Raw genomic sequence first — 20,360 nt, forward strand, 5'->3', positions numbered from 1 at the left:
AAAGGAAGACCAGACCAACTTTTCTGTTATGAACAAAGCATTGCTTAAGAGGTTCGATCCTACCCCTGAGAGGTATAGGCAGAGGTTTAGGAATAGCCACAAACTTCCCACACAGAACTGGGTAGATTTCCCAGATTAAGCTAGTAAAGCTTTAGAGGGCTTGGTGCGGGGCAGCAATGTGAATGACTATGAAGGATTGTATAACTTGTTTTTAAGAAAGCATCTTCTAGAGAAATGTTTTCCAGAGCTGCGCCAACACCTGGTTGACCGCAAGTTGACCAATCCTAGGAAGCTTGCGGAGGAGGCTGACACCTGGGTCAGTACCAGGGTGTCCAACAAGGGTTCTGGGGGGGACTCCCAAAGGGGTGGTCAGGGTTCCCACCAGAAGAAAGAGGGGGGAGATAAAAAGAAAGAGTTCTCCAAAGGCCCCCAAAATAATTCACAAGGGAAAGGGTCTGGGTCCCAGCCCCAATCTGGCCACCAGAAGCCCACTTATCCTGACAAAGGTCAGCAGCCCAGAATTGTCCGGTGCTATGAGTGTGGTGAACTTGGACACTACAAGGGGGTTCCTAAGTGTCGCAAGAGAGCACCACAGGCCACTGGAGGTAAAAACCCCGGGGTGGCTAGTGTAGCGCTTGGGGAGGAGCTGTCCCTAGATGAGGGGAGTGAGGGGGCAGGGCTTGTCCTAGTGTCTCTGGGAGAGAGTGAGATGGTTCCTAAGGTCCATGTGCCCTCAAATACTACCAAGTATAGGCAGTGGGTCACCCTCAATGGTCAGGGGGTGGAGGCCCTGAGGGACACAGGTGCCAGCATGACTATGGTAAGGAGTCAGCTGGTGTCCCCAGAGCAACTAATTCCTGATGCGCTCCACCCAGTTGTGATGGCTGACAACAGGGGGGGTCACTATCCCATAGCACAGGTTCCATTTGAGTGGGGAGGGGTTTCAGGCCTTTTAAGAGTTGCTGTGAGCCCTGCCATGCCAGTTGACTGTCTGTTAGGGAATGACCTAGAGCATACTGCCTGGAAGGAGGTAGAGCTCAAAGCGCATGTGGAGATGTTACCGGAGTGGATTTGTGCTACCACACTGTCTATGGCTGCCCGGAAAGGTAGTCAACCATGGCTGGAGCCTGGAAAAATGGCCCTGCCAGCTGCTAAGAAGGGAGGAGCCAGAGGGCGTGGGAAGCCCGCCCCGGGGCAGTCACCCCGTGAGATGGATGGGGCACCTGAGGAGGTGGCACCGGAGTCCCCGGAGGGGGACGTTGCTCCCTTGGGGCACTTACCTACCCCTGCAGAGTGGCAGGTGGAAGGAGGGCCCACCAGGGAGGAGTTTTGCCGGGCACAGAAGCAATGCCCTACCCTTGAGGGCATGAGGCTACAGGCCGAAGCCCAAGCAGCAGGCAATGCCTCAGCGAAGTATCATATTTACTGGGAGGATGGGCTCCTTTACAGTGAACCCAAGACTCCTGTGCATGGGTCATCAAGGGCTTTAGTAGTCCCCCAGTGCTACAGGGCCTTTCTTGTGGAATTGGCTCATGAGATCCCATTGGCAGGACACTTGGGCCAAGACAAGACCTTTGCTAGGCTTGTCCCACATTTTTATTGGCCGCAGATGAGGATCTCCTCAGATACATTCTGCAGGACCGGTCTGACCTGCCAAGCCAGTGGGAAAACAGGGGCTAAGCTGAAGGCTCCCCTGAAACCACTACCTGTCGTTAGCACCCCCTTTGAGAGGGTGGGCATCAACATTGTTGGGCCTATGGATCCACCAACTTCTTCGGGCCACAGCTTTATCCTGGTTCTGGTGGACTACGCCACCCGGTACCCAGAGGCTATTCCTCTGAGAACCATCACTGCACCTGCAGTGGCACGGGCCCTGATGGGGATTTTTACCAGAGTGGGTTTCCCCAAAGAGGTGGTGTCCGACAGGGGTGCCAATTGTATGTCTGCCTACATGCAAGCCATGTGGAAGGAGTGTGGGGTTACTTATAAGTTCTCCACCCCTTACCACCCACAGACTAATGGTCTCGTGGAGAGATTTAACAAGACCCTAAAAGGCATGATCAGGAGTCTGCCTGAGGGCCTGAGGAAAAAGTGGGACGTCCTCTTGCCCTGTTTGCTGTTTTCCTACTGGGGGGTACCGCAGAAGGGGGTGGGTTTCAGCCCCTTCGAGCTTTGGTACGGTCACCCTGTTAGGGGACCTCTCAGTTTAGTGAAGGATGGGTGGGAGAAGACTCCAAGGAGGCTTCCCCAAGATGTAGTGAGCTACATGCTGGCCTTCCGCAGCCAAATGGCTAAGTTGTGGAAGCAAGCTTCTGACAACTTAGAGGCCAGCCAGGCGGTGATGAAGGAATGGTATGACCAGAATTCTCACCCTGTGGAGCTAGAACCTGGACAAAAGGTGTGGGTCATGGAGCCTGGAGAGCTTAGTGCCCTCCAGGATCGCTGGACAGGCCCTTATGAGATATTGGAGAAGAAGGGCAAGGCCACTTACCTAGTGGACCTTAAGACCCCCAGGCAGCCCCACAGGGTGCTACGCGCCAACCGCCACAAACCCCACCATGAGAGGTCTGAGCTCTCCTTACTGATTGTAACTGATGGGGCTGAGGAAGAGGAAAGTGAACCTCTCCCGGACCTCTTTGCTGCTAAAGAGAAGGATGGGTCAGTGGAGGGAGTGGTTATCTCCCCATCATTGACTCCTGAGCAACAGAGGGACTGTCGCCAGGTCCTGGGGCAGTTCGCCTCAGTGTTTTCCCTTATCCCTGGGATTGGAGTCGCGCTCAACAAAACCCCTTTTCATTTCATTTCATTTCATTTAATTTTTCATTACCCACCTGTGTACCCATGATGTGGACACAGGAGACAGCCTCCCTGTCAAGTCCAGGTCTTACAGGTTGTCAGATAAGGTGAAGGCCAGCATCCAGAGTAAGGTCACCAAGATGCTGGAGTTGCGGGTGATAGAGCCCTCCAACAGCCCTTGGTCCAGTCCGGTGGTTCTGGTACCAAAAGCTGCCCCACTGGGCACCACACCAGAACTTAGGTTCTGTGTGGATCACAGAGAGCTGAACTCTGTGACCAAGACTGATGCTCATCCCATCCCTAGGGCAGATGAGCTCATTGATCGACTGGGGGCTGCCCGGTACCTGAGTACCTTTGACCTCACGTCAGGGTACTGGCAGATCGCCCTAACAGATGGAGCTAAAGAGAGGTCCGCCTTTTCCACCCCAGAGGGCCAGTACCAGTTTAGAGTGATGCCCTTTGGACTGAAAAACGCTCATGCCACCTTCCAGCGGCTGGTGAACCGGGTCCTCTCCGGTTTAGAAGCCTTCTCTGCTGCCTACCTGGACGACATAGCTGTCTTCAGTAGCAGCTGGGAGGACCATCTGGGTCACCTCCAGGAAGTGCTTCAGGCTCTGCAGCAGGCAGGCCTGACTATCAAAGCTAGCAAATGCCAGATAGGGCAGGGGTCAGTCGTCTACTTAGGACACTTGGTGGGCGGGGGCAAGGTGCAGCCCCTACAGGACAAGATAGAAACCATCCTGGCCTGGGAGCCTCCCAAAACACAGACTGAGGTCAGGGCATTCCTGGGCCTCACAGGTTACTACCACAGATTTGTCAAGGGCTATGGCACCATTGTGGTCCCCTTGACTGAGCTAACCTCTAAGAAATACCCTAGAAAAGTCATTTGGACAGAGGCTTGCCAAAAAGCCGTTGACTCTCTAAAGCAGGCCATGTGCACAGCTCCTGTGCTCAGGGCCCCTGACTTCTTCAAAGAGTTCACTGTCCAAACGGACGCCTCAGAGCATGGCATAGGGGCAGTACGTTCGCAACTCAATGAGGAGGGACGGGACCAACCGGTGGCTTTCATCTCCAGGAGGCTGCTCCCACGAGAACAGCGGTGGAGCGCGATAGAGAGGGAAGCCTTTGCGGTGGTCTGGGCTGTAAAGAAGCTGAGGCCATATTTGTTTGGCTCCCACTTCCTGATCAGACTGACCATCGGCCCCTCAGATGGCTCATGCAAATGAGGGGCGAGAATCCCAAATTGTTGAGGTGGTCCATTTCCCTACAGGGGATGGACTTTAGGGTGGAACACAGACCCGGAGTAGACCACGCCAATGCTGACGGTCTCTCTAGGTTTTTCCGCCTTAGTGATGAGAACTCCCTGGAGGTTGGGTAGTTCTCCCCACTTTCAGCTGGGGGGGACACGTGTTAGACCTGTCAGCCTTAGGGTGGTCTCCCCTATATTTTTGCCTTTTTGCCTCCCATTTGTATCTTACCTTTTGTTGGACTTAGGACTCTGGGCGCCTCACCACTGCGAAACAGTGCTGAGGTGCAGGTGCTCTTCCCTAAAACCTTGTGAGGCTGGCATATCTGCCACAAGCCACTGCTACCGCAGTACGGCTTAATCCTCTATAGGCTAACATTGGGAACCTCCCCTTATGGCATAACTTCTGACAGGGACCTAATAAGTCTGTCATGTTTGGTCTTCTTGGACTCGGGGCGGGGAACCCTTTCCAATGATATATAGGGTTTGGGCATTACTACGCTAGGGATCCCACTTTTAAAAAGTGGATCTTTTCCTGCCTACTCTTAGATTAGGCTCTTCAGACTCCCCCCTCCCCTTTGCATACTGATAGCCTGCCTGGGTTGGGAGGTGGGAGTGGTGATTCACACCTTCTTCCCTGGGATGAGCTGTGATGGGCTGCCCACTGTAGCCTTAACGGCCTGTCTCTCGTCACTGTGACAGCTAGGTCAGGGAAGGCAGGGAACATACCAGAACTCCCTGGACTCTTCCAGAAGCCCCTGCCCCAGACCCTTCCAGAGACTTCCACCACTTTCTAGCCCCTGGACTGTAGAATATATAAGGGAGGGTCCTGGCCTCACATTCTTGTTACACTGCTGGACCTGGAAGAATCCCTGCTGGAGTGAGGACTGCTGCGCAAGAGGATTTCCACTGGGAAGGAGGCTGACTGCTCCAAGAAACTGCTGCCCCACAACCTGCTGAGCTGCCGTACTGTCTGCTGATCCTGCCGTGCATGGGAGACTGCAACTTCACCACCAGAGTGTCTCCACAACATCCCAAAGGAACTACTTTTCTTTGAACCACATTTTAAAGAGTCTTCAACCTTTTAAAGATTGCCTTTTTGGGACTGCACCCTTTTTAAGCTAAAGGAAACTACCTGTCCTTGGACCACAGCGTTTTAAAGACTGCCCTTTGGAACAGCAACAACACTCTCAAGATTTGCCCTGCAACGCTGTGCCTGCCCTCAGCACTGCTTGCCCCGTGATCCTCCCGAGGGCTCTGTGATTGCCTCTGCTTCTGGCGCAAGCCGACTGAAACTGGCCCTGAGGTCACCGCCAATGGGACCGGAGCGCGCTGTGTAGCGCTGAGAAGCGAAGCGCTGTGTGGCAGGAGGCTCCGTCGTTGCCCCGGACTTGGAGGCACTGTTAAGCGCTGTGCTAAAGGAGCGCTGTGTGGCCGTGACCCCCACTCGTGCAGCGCCTGCTGAGTCCGAGGCCCCAGGGGGAGAGGAGCCTCGCACCCGCGCCCGCAACCACCACCCCAGGTAACGCCTCAGTTCGACCAGGCTACTGCGAGGGGGCGGGGTGCGGGTTGGCCGGGTACCTGGAGTGTGAGCTTTGTGCTTGGCTGGGAACCGTCCTTCACTGACCGGCCTACGGGGGCATAATTACTTGGTAATTGACACTGGGGCATTTTTTAGCATTACCAGCAGCGCCTGGGCAGCCACACTTCCCACGCTGGGAGCATCATTTCTATGAGAGGCACACTTATTACGCTACAAGGGAACTTTGGCCTAAGAACCTTCCCCCAGTAAATTTTGACCATAAGAACCTACCTCCAGTGAACTTTTGCCATCCAAGGACACTGTGAGAAAGACATTACCAGCAGGAGCCCTTGGCACACCTGAGCTTTTGGTGATTTGATCAGGCCTGGGAACTGGATTCATTCTTATTGGTTATTGATCTTGCTTGGAAACTGTAATCCTTTTGATTATTTATCAGGCCTGGGAACTGGATTCATTCTTATTGATTATTAATCTTGCTTGGAAACTGGAATCCTTTTTATTATTGACCTTCCCTGGAGCTGGATTCACCTGCTTTTGGTTCTTGTATAATTTTTAGATAAAGAAATTCTTATTCTTATACAAAACTGGTGTGGTGTTCCTCTTGTGAGTGTTTTTACTGTGAATAACAACGAAACAGTTTAAAGAGGGTCCAAGGGATATATCGTTTAGAGACCCATGCCTGATTCTTATCCCCAGTGTTTTTACTGTGTCATCGCCGTTGTGTGTTGCACAAACACTTTACACATTGCCTCTGAAGTTACGCATTTGCTGCTCTGCGCCAAGCTACCAGGTCGGAAGCGGTGGTCCCTACTTGGACTAGGGTACATACCCCTGCCAAATAGAGACCCCGGTTCTAACACCTCCCATTCCACTAATGGTTCCCTTGGACTCTTTAAGAATGTTGGTGGAGGTTTCAGAGACTGCATGATGACAGTTTGCAATCTGATGTATAGGTCCTGTTCTTCCTACACTTGATATCAAATGACATTTGCCAATGCTTTGGAGCCACGTGTTGACTAGTTTGTCTTTGAGCTTGTCCTGCCCTTGAAAACAAGCCCTTGAACTCCTTCCTTAGTTTTAGCTACTTTGTACTATCTCATGTTTCTAACAGAGTGCATGACGTGCAAATCCTTTGCCTTGCCACAGATTATCTGTGTTCCGGCCCGTCAGTGGGTTACATTTCGGAAGTCACCTGTTTTGGCAGAACACTCCTGACTGTGGTAAATTGATCCTCTGCAGTATCCACATAGCAGGAGCCGACTTTCTCCACTTCGGGTTCTACTGCCATTGACAGACAACTGTGGATGTCTCTGTAACTGCTCTCGAACTGCCAAGAGTGTGATCGCTGGCACTGTGTGGGCTACTGGGTCTGGGAATGTCTGTAGGGCTAGGATCACTGGGAGCATTACCCTTGTCCGCTCAGATTCTGTATTCTGACCTTCGATGACTTTCATCCAAAAAATGGTGCCTTCTCACCTCCACTACCAACTCGGGCATGGTAGTTCTCAAAGGTGTGCGTGGAACAAATTCAGCAGCGTAGCTGCTTTCTGGTGAACGGTGTGTAGAAGAAGCAGTTCATACTCCGTGATTACTTGCAGCATGAAGTGTGCATTCTGCACAAATACTAGGGCTTGGCAGTTGTTATCCACACTCATTCTGGCATGCTTACGAGCATGTTGAGCATCTCTTCTCCTGTGTAAACTATCACTTGACTTTCTTCTCTGTTTCTTTGTTTGCCGCAAACATTTCTCTAACTCTGGCCATCCACAGTCTCCATTTTGGACCCTGGGAAACATGAGGCAAGCATGTTGGATGAGTTTGCTTGTCTAAGGCTCAATAACATTATTCTATCCTCCCAATTTTTTTCTCACACCGCTTTAAATTTCCTTCATTGATTTAACTATTCCAAAATGATACCTTTTGACACTTGGCCAAGCCACTTCCTCACTCTCGCTACAAAAGTAAGTGTCACCTGTAGAGGATCTTGGCTTCTGCTGATTTCAGGATTGGAGTCACTTTGGGGGCCATTCGGGCACAGCCTCTGTTGCTAGCTGTTGTGTCCAGAAGTAGAAAAGTGATATCCGTGCTCAAGGAGGAGTGAAATTGGATGTGCTTGCAAAAACCGTGCCGCCCAAGCTTGGGGTATGGTGTTGTCTACCCGCCCATGCACCATTCAGAACTTGTTCAAATCACTTTCACCCCCGTCAGGAGTTCAGTGCGAGTGAATGAATGAACACGTGAGTGCTTTTATGCTGCAGCGTGTCCAGTGGGTCTCTGGAAACAGCATGAGAGGAGTGTATGATGCTTACTACCTTTCTGCTGACACAGACCTCAGCCATGCCACAAACCAGCCAGTCCTTCTGAACAAGAGTGATGCTTATCATTTCATCGTAAAGAAATGGCCATATATGAGCTAAAATAAATGTCAACTTATGAGTGGCTTTCCAGTGGCGTAACACTAGCCCCCGCAGGCCCCACTGATTGAAGGGGCCTGTGAGCCCCCTCTCAGGGCCGGAGCAGTGGGAGAGGCACTATGTGCTTTACCGGCGCGGAGGGGGTGTGAGGGGGAAGTGGCTTAAGTTTCTTTAGGTAAACTGTGGCTCCCCCTTTCAACCAATTGAATGTAAATAACCAGCATTTGCAATGCAATAGGTCTCGCTTTGCAACAGTTTATGCTATTGGCATTGTAAATGACAAAGCTTTTCTTTATGTTTTAAAAAAAAACTAATTAAAAGGCATTGTCATTTACATTGCCAATAGCTTACACTCTCGCAAATGCGAGACCTATTTAACTGCAAATGCTCGTTTTATTTTGCATTCTGGAACTTGTAGTTCTGTTTAATTAGAACATCAGTGGTGCCAGAATGCAAAACAAATACATGGATAGAAGAGCTAATCATCCACGGGCAAGGAAATCTTGGTTGCTCTGCTTAATTTTGGCATACTTTAACCACTAGTATGAAGCGCGTTATCACGAGAAAGTAGATTCTTTGCTGGTTGATTCAAACTGCGCAGATAGATTTGATCAGGTCCAAAAAGAGGTGCTTTCAATTTCACAAAATACCGAGAGGATGCAGGCAGTTACCTCGATCTTCTTTTTTAACTTGGAAAAAAATGCAAAGTGCCCAGCTAGTTGGTTATTCTGGGATGAGAAGAAAACGACAGAACAGAAAACCATAGACACAGAGGACAGACAACGCTTGGTGAAAAGTTCCAAATACTCTTTCATCTACGAAACGCCTGAGGAGCTATGACTACTAAAGAGCGGAGACGGGCCGTGGCCATGGAGGTACATGCAGTGTGTGTGTGGGTCGGGTGCAGGGGCTTAGTGCACGCACACTCTAGGCGCTGTGACTGAGATGAGTGTTCCGCATATGCATGTGTGTGCTGGAACGGCGGGCGGGGTCTCGTGCAGGATGCTTTGTGTAGCTTGTGTGTGACTCTTGCAGTGATGTCTGCATCATCTACCTGTCTTTGTATACTAGCTTTAACTGGGTTTGCACGAGTCTTCCGCGCGTCTTTGTAGCAGTGTTGTGTTTGCCTTTAGCCGGTTTCCCTACACGCAGAGGTGTACATTGTAGCAGCAGAGGAGTGATTGCAGCACCGCACACCGGGGAAGCAGAGTAACCGTGTAGCCATTGTGAGTGCACACGGGGCGGACAGCATCTGGGTAGATCAGGACAGGCCGCTGACCTCGGGTTGTTTGTATCCGACGCTGATTACCCCTCAGTAATGGTCGTCATCTACGGTGCCAGAGGTGTATTTAGATGCCATTTTATCCATGTTTGTTACTGTTTTGGAAAAAGTTTTCTTTATGGGGGTGCTCGTTCATTTTGTTAGCATAATCACACACACTCGTTTCAACTCTTCCAACTAAATGCAGACAGGGAAAGCAGTTTGAGAAGAGATGCGCCCGGGACCAGAAGGAAAGAGGCAGCAGTGTTCAGAGAGGGGTTGGGGGGGCACCTACTTTCGGAACCACCGCTGATGAGGCCGCACTGTGGGCAAGGAGGAGGGAAGTTGTGGGTGCGGTGAAGGCCGCTGCCTCCCACCAGCAGTGGGCAATGAAGAAACAAATCCAACCCCGTTGAAACTGAAAGCGCGCGAGGTGGGGAGGGGGAGAAGCTGGAGTTGTGTGCGCGCACCGCCAATGCTTACAAAAATAAGCATTGTGCGCAGGCGGGTGCGAGGGGGTTGCGGCCGAGAGCAGGCAGCGTTTCCCTTGCAGGAGCGTGCAACCACATGGCGCTGCGCGCTCCCTCAAGGAAATCGCCATAGTGTGCACACGCTGCATTGAAAGCAATGCAACACGTGCACGTTTTTGCCTGGAAAGCTGCATCGATCTCAAGAGGTCTCTTTCCTATGCAGCGTATGCGCGCTGCGTAGGCGAGACCTAAAAATAAGTAAACTTTTTACACTAACTCAAAGCTTTTCAGATGTAATGCCTTCTTATGGTGGTACGCCACTGGTGTGCCATTGTGTTTCTCATTATTTAGAAGGCTGCACAGATTACAAAAGATCAAAGCTAACTGTTGTTGGTAAAGTAATTTACACAAATCTAGAATAAATCTCAGTTTCCACGTGGGACAGATTTAAAGTCTCTTGCGTACCTTCTACATGTACAATGCATACATCGCGCCCCTCTGATGAAGAGGGGTGCCATATCTTTTCTTTTTGGATGTTAATTAAAAACACACTTATCTAAGCACAGGGATCAAATACTGCCATGTGCTAATAGTGGCGCTATGACCATGGAAATTTAAAAAAAAAAACAAATCTCTAGCACACCTATACTGCAAACACATTAAACACGAAGACATATGCTCAAAATTACAAGCGAAAAGAATGGATTTGAATGTTAAGCTTTGGCTAAGCATAGGGCATTTATGTACAGTCCAATCAACGATGGTGATAGACTGATTACTCTATTAGAATGATTTTCTCCAAGGGCCACATGTAGAACTTTAGGAAAGGCCACTAGCCTTCTCTTTGCACTCTCCCTGCTTCTCAGATGCCGCAACCTTCAGCCCTGCGGTTCATTCCAAACCAGCTTCTCTCGCCTTGTTTCCTCTGTTGTACACGTCTTTATCCCAGCATGTGTTGCTGCTTTTGTGTGCTCTATCTCTTGCCTCTTCATTCTTAATGATTATTTTATGAAGTGAAATAGTTTGTGTAAATCATGCATTTCTATGTAATGTGCTTCAAGAACCAAAGAAAGCGTTCTAAAATGACCATAGCCGTCTTCTCCTTTTCTTTTTTTAAGTTTGATTTATTGAAGAAAATATAGAGGAAGGGGAGGAGAGGGGGAGAGAAAAGGAAGAGTTACAATAAATAGATATACAAAATAAGCAATACATTAATGGTTTTCATAACAAGCATGAGGAATTATGGAACAATAGCACTTAAGCTTAAATAAAAGGCAAAATATAATATGATGAAACTTAATAATTACAGCAATCAAAGAATAAGAAAATCATGGGGGTTTACGTACTTCAACTGTGTTAGGATCAGGGGAGGGATGTACAGGAGCAGAAGAAGAAAGGTATGTTACTAAAGGAAGCCAGATCAAGTCCCGTTTAATAGCCAGGGATATAGGGGATACATAATTGGTATCCAAACGGTGATGAAAACAAACCGCATTCCACCAAGATTGGTAGGAAATAGTTGCAGCCTGTTTCCAGTTCGAAGTGATGGTGTGGAAAGCTATAGCTATGAAGAGGTCGAGTAGAAGATAGTGGCTGGGAGAAAGAGGAAGTTCTGGTGAGAGGGAACCTAGAAAAATTTGTGTAGGGGAAAAGGGAACTTGGAATTGAAAGACTGTCTGTATTTGCTTAGTTGCCAGAACTGGGAAGTAGGAGGGCAGTAAAACAGCATATGTTTGAGGTCTGCAGCGGGACAAGGACATGACCAACAAGTAGGAGGGGTATCTGGTGAAAAACGGGATAAAACTAGTGGAGTGAATAGAGTTCTGTTGTAAATGAAATATAAAGTTTGGGTAGTATTAGCAGCTCTAGACGTTTTATGAAGTTTAGCCCATATTTTATCCGTCTTCTCCTTTTCTATTACAGCTTCGATATTTCCAGGATGGAAGATTTGAGCAACATTCCTTTTTTCCAGTCTCTAGCTTGCATTACCGATCATCTTGGGTTTTGTGGTGTAATAAAGAACTCTCCACAAGATTTTGTTGTTACAGAAATTGACGTGTCTGGACAATCTGTGTCAGTGTCCACAAGTGACATCTCCTATGGCCCAGGTGAAATGGAACACAAAGTTAGTTTATTTAACGCCAAAGAGAAGGTAGCTGAAACAGTCAATTTAGGAGACGAAAATGTACAAAGGCTGTGTGGATTTGAGGATGAAATAAGTCTTTCTGATTGCCCACTAGATGTAGTTAGCAAAGAATGTGTGGATGCAGATGAGGAGGAACACCAATCTTCTAAAATGAAATTGCTGAACTTGCTCCTTGACGTGTCTGTTCTAGAATCACTAACTGGTTTTGCTAGTGGCATAAGAGAAGCATGGATGAAAGAAACTAGTGCATCATCTCAGCCTATTGAACTTTCATTAGGAACATTTTTGGACAAAAAACATAGAGCCGACCTTCACGGTGCCGTCCGTCAGATATTTCCCTTTCTAGTGACTGCAACAAAAGGTGCTGAAGTCATTGTCAAGCCGAACATGGATTACAGAGAACTCTGCCGTTTGGTTTCTCAAGAAGAAGCAGATTCATTTTTCAGATTTTTAGATGCTAAGCTAGAAAGTTCTAAGTATGTCTTTAAACCGGACGGTAGTAAACCACACCGAACAGAGGTTCATCATTTTCTGAGCAAACAATTTGGGAAACTTGTAGAAAGCAAGTCTTTTTCTAATCCCAACATTTCTGGACAGCAGAATGCAGCGATAACTGTCCGATTTCGGGACAGAAGGGCTTCATCAAAAAAACGACATGCAGCAGATGGTCCAGACAAACAAGACATATACACAGGTAAAATGTATTATGTTGTATTACACTTGCATTTATATTGTGCTTACTACTCCTGAGGAGGCGTTGAAGCTCTTTTTCAGTGAGTAGCACGCTACTCCGGAACCCACGTATAAGGGTTTGTAGTGCATTTTTTCCTTTACCTTTATCCCTACTTTGTAGATGTATGCAGTGTGAATCAAACAACATTTATTCCAGAGGATATTCCAAGTAAAGCCCATACTGCTCTGTAGGCGACTTAAATGTTCTTGGTAACTGCTTCTGTCCATAATTTGAATTGAGAGCATTGTGTTCATGTACTTGTTCAGGTCACACTTGTATCCATAGCAGTCTTAAACTACTACTCTACTTTTTTGTTATACTAGGGAGGTTTCAGGTTGGTAGCCCAAATTCATCTACTGACAATACAATGTGGGGTCAATGTGTGTGGTGATAGCAATGTTGTAGGCGAACAGCAGATTAATGTCTTATTTTCTCACTCTCCACCATCACAACCAAGCATCACAGAATATGGCAGATTGGCTATTATTGATGTGTTTTATTTAACATTACTGTTTTCCACTCATATTGAAAATATCAGGATAGACAGATGTCCTTGAGAACGTTGCTTCTGGGCTTTAAGGTGTGTTTTCTGTTGTGGTAGTCTGCCTTTTAAATATAAACAAGGTCTGGCTTTAACTTGGAGCAACAATGTGCCTTGGGCTTACTACATATATATTTACAGAATCTGGGCAACATTGACTCTAGAGAGCATTTTGTTAAAAAGAGCTGACATGCTGTATTGCGTTTATATTTAGTTGTGGTAATGTAATGTGATACAATGTAAAGCTTGTTAAAAGCAGAAAAAACCCTGCTGGCGTGCGCAAAAGAAGTCCGTTTTCAATGATGAGGTATATTAAGTGGATTCTGCTTGTGTTTGGACATATTTATAGTGGGCCATCCCTATTAACAATTAGGCGTCTCAGGCACATTATGCATGAGAGTGATACTTTTTTTTTTATTGGGAGATTTTGTATAAGAATTTCTGTGTATTTTGTTTTTTAGCTTTCACCCTTATGAAAGAAAACTTGGAAACACTTGAAGCAATCACATATCTGTCCGCTGAGCTAAACGTTCTCCCTACAGACTTCAGTTACGCTGGAATTAAAGACAAGAAGGCTGTCACATACCAATCCATGGTTGTCCGAAAGGTCACTCCTGAGAGGTTGTAAAAATTATATGATTACATATTCTATATATCCACCTAAATAGTAATGCACAGTGAAGAGTACCTTTTTCATCTTGAGTGTATTTTTCATAGATATATTTGAATTTATACTTTAACGTCTTGTTATATTGGGGCATTTTGTGATATTATTTAGCTTTGACACACAACTGAACTCTAGGGGCATGTAATACATGCTTAGATGCTGACAGGTAAGGAATGCCTTCAAGTCACACATTTTCTTTTTACATCTAATCGTACTTTATACTTTAGATAGAAATGCAACGAAATTACACAAACTGTTTAGGGACAAAAGCTTTTGCTTGATTAAAGTGCTACCACACCAATTTTTTCGTTCCAAGTCCCTTTGAGGTCCTCCACTTTTTTGGTAACAGTTGACAGCAGAGTTGATTCTGTGCATTCAGGGTTTGCATGCAAAGGGTTTTGGCTGGCTACTGCTCTCTGAAACCAGGCTCAGGGGTGACTAATGGTTGATGGCAGCTGATTCTAGATGCAAGAGTTGCAGTCCTATTTATCTGTGTCCCTAAGTGGTGGAAGCCTATTTCGTTCTGCTTGGAAATTCGTTCTGCAAATTGAGGGGTGAGGGACGAACTGACATGAAAGGAAACAGTGATACTTCTCTGAAGAGAGCAGAAGGCTGCCCAGGAGTCATGAGGATCTGGCCGCTGAGCTGATAGTGGCCCACAAATGTGTTATAGATCAATAACAAAGTACTAAGCCGGACCTCCAACCGCCCTTCACCGACACCCTGACTCTCGTCTCCATTGACTCACATCCTAGGACTCCAGACAGCCTTACCCCTCACAACATGAAGTGATTTTGTGACTCAGACCCGAGACAGCCTTTCCCTAATCAACACGAAGCGATACACCCACACTCCCTCTTCACTCAAACTAATGCCGATGTCCAAGCTAAATGAACGACTAACGCACATAGATAACCAACTTGAAAACTTACTACAGCATCTCAGCAATCACACAACAAACCTAAACCAATGCCCAAGTCCTACCTACCACCCTCATTCCCCCCCTCATGCACCAGCACGCATAAGTCCTATGAAGGCACAGCCTTGCAGCTGGAGTACTACCTCTCTCAATAACAAATCTCTGAGGCCCAAAAGAATGGCCAATTCGTACAACCTGGCATCTAATAGACACAATCCCTCCTTTAAATTCCAGGTTAATGCGGGATAGGGGAAAAATCACACTCACATGAGCATAAATAGGCCACCAGCTCATCTCATCAGCATCCCCTTGACCTATCCCCCAAGATCTTAGCAAAAAGACAGTGAGGCCAAATGCATGTTGATAAACAGCAGATCCGCAACCAAACATGCTACAGAACTTGCAGAAACAATCCTCAGCAACAACATTGATATCGCATTCATTACAGAAACATGGCTAAATTAATCCTTTTACCCGGTCATAGACACACTAGTCAAACCTGGGTTTTCAATCTTAAGGAAAGGTAGGAAGGACTACCACGGTGCAGGTCTCGCCATTATTCACAAGAATAGCTTTCACGTAAATAAAACAAATACCTTCTCTTACAATTCTTTTTAATATATCCGCACCACCATAAGGATGGAAGACAACAACACAATTAACTGTCACCTTCTCTACCATCCACCAGGAAACATACCATCCTTTGTTGAATAGGTAGCAGATATAATAACTCACTGCTCGCTCTCATACAACCAACATTTTAGTAAAAAAATAAAATAATGAAACTGAGCGCGATGTCCCTAAAGAGGGCGCTGCGGTCAGCCTGCAAATGTATTTAAAACAAATAAAAGGTGAAAGAACGCCTGGTGTCCCTGAAGCGGATGACACGTTCTTCTAAAAAATAATAATAAAAAAAAGCCCCGCCATTGTGCCGCGAGTGCTGTGGGGTAGGGGGCAGCCGCTTTTAAAGTTAGTGCGGCATAGCGCTCAATACAAAAAGTGTCCGCCTTTGTCCTGTGTGGACGCACTACAAATACAACAAGCATTTGCAATGCAATAGGTCTCGCAGCATTAAAGTTTGAGTTATTGGCATTGTGTATGACAATGCGTTGCATACATTTTTTACCAAACTTTGAATTGGTGAGCAGTGAGTGTGTGCAAGAGTATGCTGTTGCTCACAGCTGTTACTATTCACACAGCTCTGATGATGCACCTCACGCACGGGGCTGACGCAGTTATTATTCACACAGCTCCGATGATGCACCTCACGCACGGGCTCACAGCTGTTATTATTCACACAGCTCTGATGATGCACCTCAACCACGGACTCACAGCTGTTATTATTCACACAGCTCTGATGATGCACCTCCGCACGGGGCTGACACAGTTATTATTCACACAGCTCTGATGATGCACCTCAGCACGGGGCTGCCGGCAGTTATTATTCACACAGATCTGATGATGCACCTCAGGCGCGGCGCTCACAGCTGTTATTATTCACACAGCTCTGACACTGGGCTGACGCAGTTATTATTCACACAGCTCTGATGATGCACCTCAGGCACGGGCTCACAGCTGTTATTATTCATACAGCTCTGATGATGCACCTCAGGCACGGGGCTCACAGCTGTTATTATTCACACAGCTCTGATGATGCACCTCAGGCACGGGCTCACAGCTGTTATTATTCATACAGCTCTGATGATGCACCTCAGGCACGGGCTCACAGCTGTTATTATTCACACAGCTCTGACACTGGGCTGACGCAGTTATTATTCACACAGCTCTGATGATGCACCTCAGGCACGGGCTCACAGCTGTTATTATTCATACAGCTCTGATGATGCACCTCAGGCACGGGGCTCACAGCTGTTATTATTCACACAGCTCTGATGATGCACCTCAGGCACGGGATCACAGCTGTTATTATTCACACCGCTCTGATGATGCACCTCACGCACGGAGCTGACGCAGTTATTATTTACACAGCTCTGATGATGCACCTCAGGCATGGGCTCACAGCTGTTATTATTCATACAGCTCTGATGATGCACCTCACGGCGCACTGTCCCTTTGTGCAGAGTTGAAATACACCTCTCCTGCTCTACTAACAAAGGGCCCCAAATGACTCGTATGTCACCGCTCTCGGCATCTTGTTGAGTTTATCAATCATGGATATATCGGCCCGCCACTCCACATATGCAAGTTACGAGCAGTCCACGCTGATCTCCGTCGCATTCTGCGAGGGGCAGCAGTGCACACTGTTTCAGTAAGTGCGAAATGGAAGGATGCTGTTTGAAAGTGCGTGCAATGAATGTATTGTTTGGTACATGCCTGCGTGCTGTCGAATCAGCCGTAAAGTGTCACGTTGTGCGGGGTAGGGGGGCTGCGCGCAGCTGTGCTACTATTGAGGCTTGCATAAAGAAGATGGCGCCACTGGGAAATACTGGGGGGAGGAGGGGGCTGTGTGCGTTTGTTGCACAGGTTAGGGATGCAGCTGTAAACACGTGTAAAGTATTGCCCTGTGGTGTTGCGTTTTTGCAGTAATAAAGAAAGACACTTTAGAATAACGTGGTTGTTGAAAACTTGAGACATGGCTGCTGGGTTTATTTTTTCACTCTCCTGCCATGCTCGTTTTCATTGTTGACATGAGAGGGGGTGTGCAGCAGTGTTATCATATATGCCGAAGTACTGTAGGATTGTCATCCCGTGTATGAAGAGAACTCTAGGCAGCTTTGGGGACTCGGTGGAGATCTTTCACCAAAACGCCATCTTTTAATACAAACAGTTGATTGTTGGACGCTGAATTTCTTGGAATCCAGTGCCCTTAAGAGTAGCCACGAGAAAGACTGTTGAAATGTATAACGCCGTACATACCTGCGCATGCGTGGCTTCTGCTTGACCAAGTCGGCCCTCGTTTACGACGAGCACTGGTGCTGGTTTTTTTAACTGTTGACTCAGCATGAACACGATAAGCGCGGTACACTCGGTTCTGCTTTTCTCAACACATCTCAAATCTGTATCTTTCTTAGTATGTTTTTCTGTATTTATTTAGCGCTAAATGTACACAGTCTGAGCATAATACGGCAGGTCGAAATATTGGGGTTCCCTTAGACGAGTAAGTTAGGCGGCTAACCCTACAACCAAGAAAAATTGTTTGAATTCTATTTTTATTAACCAAAGGAGCAGTTCAGTTCTGGGGAAGTCACGATCGGATCAACGCCAGGCGCCTCTCTGCAGACTCCCCCTGTTGCACCTCAGGCACGGGATCACAGCTGTTATTATTCACACCGCTCTGATGATGCACCTCACGCACGGAGCTGACGCAGTTATTATTTACACAGCTCTGATGATGCACCTCAGGCATGGGCTCACAGCTGTTATTATTCATACAGCTCTGATGATGCACCTCACGGCGCACTGTCCCTTTGTGCAGAGTTGAAATACACCTCTCCTGCTCTACTAACAAAGGGCCCCAAATGACTCGTATGTCACCGCTCTCGGCATCTTGTTGAGTTTATCAATCATGGATATATCGGCCCGCCACTCCACATATGCAAGTTACGAGCAGTCCACGCTGATCTCCGTCGCATTCTGCGAGGGGCAGCAGTGCACACTGTTTCAGTAAGTGCGAAATGGAAGGATGCTGTTTGAAAGTGCGTGCAATGAATGTATTGTTTGGTACATGCCTGCGTTCTGTCGAATCAGCCGTAAAGTGTCACGTTGTGCGGGGTATTTTTCACAAAGAAAGCCCCTTTTAAAGACTGAGCGCAGATGCGACTGGTCTTCAATTTTGAATATTTGTTCGTCAACAGGATCCGTAATGGCAATGATGTTCAATCAGTGTTGCGGCCGTTAATGAACCTTTTCAGGAATTTATAGTTGGCAGGCTGAAGTCGTGGTATATATCACACGGAATACGATATCGACAATGCAATCCTTCAGCGTCTCGAGTTGACAAGCTTGTCAATATTCAAAATTGAAGACCAGTCGCATCTGCGCTCAGTCTTTAAAAGGGGCTTTCTTTGTGAAAAATACTAGTCCTGATGATAGTCTCATAGATGTGAACAAGGAAGACCGAAACGTCGACAAATACATCATCTCCACAGCATTTGTGCATTGAAAGAAACCTTTTTACATTTCTGAATTGGGTCTTCTTTAACCATGATTGGAGTTGATGACATGTTGTGAATTGATGTGTCAATGTATATGTACAGCTATTCATGACTTTTTATTGTATGATTAATTCAAGTTTATCCCCAAGATTCAGATCTTTTGATTCTTTCAAATATAATGTTTTCATGATATAACTGATTTGCTGTGTGCTCTTTTCCATTCTCCTCGCCTTATGATTCATTGAATGTACTTTTTGAACTACATTTTGAATGTACTAGTCATCCTATGGATACAAAAGGGTCTAACTAATTGATGACCGCATGACTGACATAAACAAAATTAAGTGTACTTAGTGAACAAATAAAATCCCTTGTAGCTCTCTCTTTACCTTAAACATTTACCTTGCCCAAGCCTACAAGGGTTTATTGGGTTACCCCGAGTCTACTCATACACCCACATATAAGGCAGCCCGTGTAACAAACCAAGTAAAAGGTCCAGTTGTTATGGGAGGTAACAAATGCAGACAAGGTGGTACCATGGAGGGACCAAAAAGCCTATTTATGAAACGGAAGCCAGCATTTACGAAGGACAATGACTCAAGCCAATGACAAATATGGGCGGAGAGTGGGAGGGGCTTCCAATGCATACTCCAATACAGCATGCCTCGCAGAGCGAGCGCATGCGTGTTGCCCCTAGGCTGGACCTAAACAGGGAGCTGACCTGACCCACCTTAACAACTTTAGACCAGTTTCCAGTCTCCTCTTCCTAGCAAAATACTAGAGATGTGCTCTCTCTCAACTTTTCCATCACATGGAAAACAACAATCTCCTGGACCCTCACCAGTCTGGCTTCAGAAGAGGATATCCTGAACATAAAAGATGACCTACACAAATCCCTGCATACAGACTGATGCTGCCTACTTAGACACCTAGACCTATCGGCAACCTTCGACACGGTTGACTATAAGCTTCTCTTGGATTCCCTGCAAGAAAGAACAGGCACAGACAGAATGGTCCTATGCTGGTTCACATGGTTTCTATAAAACTGCCCTCAACAAATGAAAATAAGCGATCAGACCTCTGATACAACAGCATTCACCCGGGGGGTTCCACAAGGCTCCGTCCTCTCAGCCACACTGTTAAATATTGACATGGGAACCCTCATAGTCATCCTCAACCAAGCAAAAATCCCCTTCCATTTATACGCAGATGACATCAAGCTCTACTAGAAAACTCCTCACTAGATGACATACACCAATTAAATACTAGACTCAAAGAAGTCCAACATTGGCTAGCTCGCGCCCACTTAAAACTCAACCAATATAAGACAGATATCCTGCTCATATCAAAGGCAGAGCAGTCCCCCAGATCCAAGATTGGATAGACTCCATAGATGCCCTCAACTGCAACATAAGTCCAGCCAACACCATCAAATCTCTAGTTATCACACTGGACTCCAAACTGTTCCTGAAGGACCATGTAGGGAATAATGCGAGTGTGCCTTCTACA

At 46.9% G+C, this 20,360-nt stretch overlaps 1 protein-coding gene across 2 annotated transcripts in view; it reads left to right on the forward strand.

Moving 5' to 3' along the window:
- PUS7L (pseudouridine synthase 7 like) overlaps positions 1 to 20,360 on the forward strand; it is a 152,019-nt gene that overhangs the window by 45,506 nt on the left and 86,153 nt on the right. For both annotated transcript variants that reach the window (XM_078674282.1, XM_078674283.1), the window contains 2 exons: positions 11,654 to 12,570; positions 13,612 to 13,771. In XM_078674282.1, coding sequence (XP_078530408.1) covers positions 11,670 to 12,570; positions 13,612 to 13,771 — 1,061 coding nt within the window. In that variant the 5' untranslated portion in view covers positions 11,654 to 11,669. The remainder of the gene's footprint in view (positions 1 to 11,653; positions 12,571 to 13,611; positions 13,772 to 20,360) is intronic.

The sequence above is a fragment of the Lissotriton helveticus genome, chromosome 1_1 (assembly GCF_964261635.1).
Source record: "Lissotriton helveticus chromosome 1_1, aLisHel1.1, whole genome shotgun sequence".
NCBI lineage: Eukaryota > Metazoa > Chordata > Amphibia > Caudata > Salamandridae > Lissotriton > Lissotriton helveticus.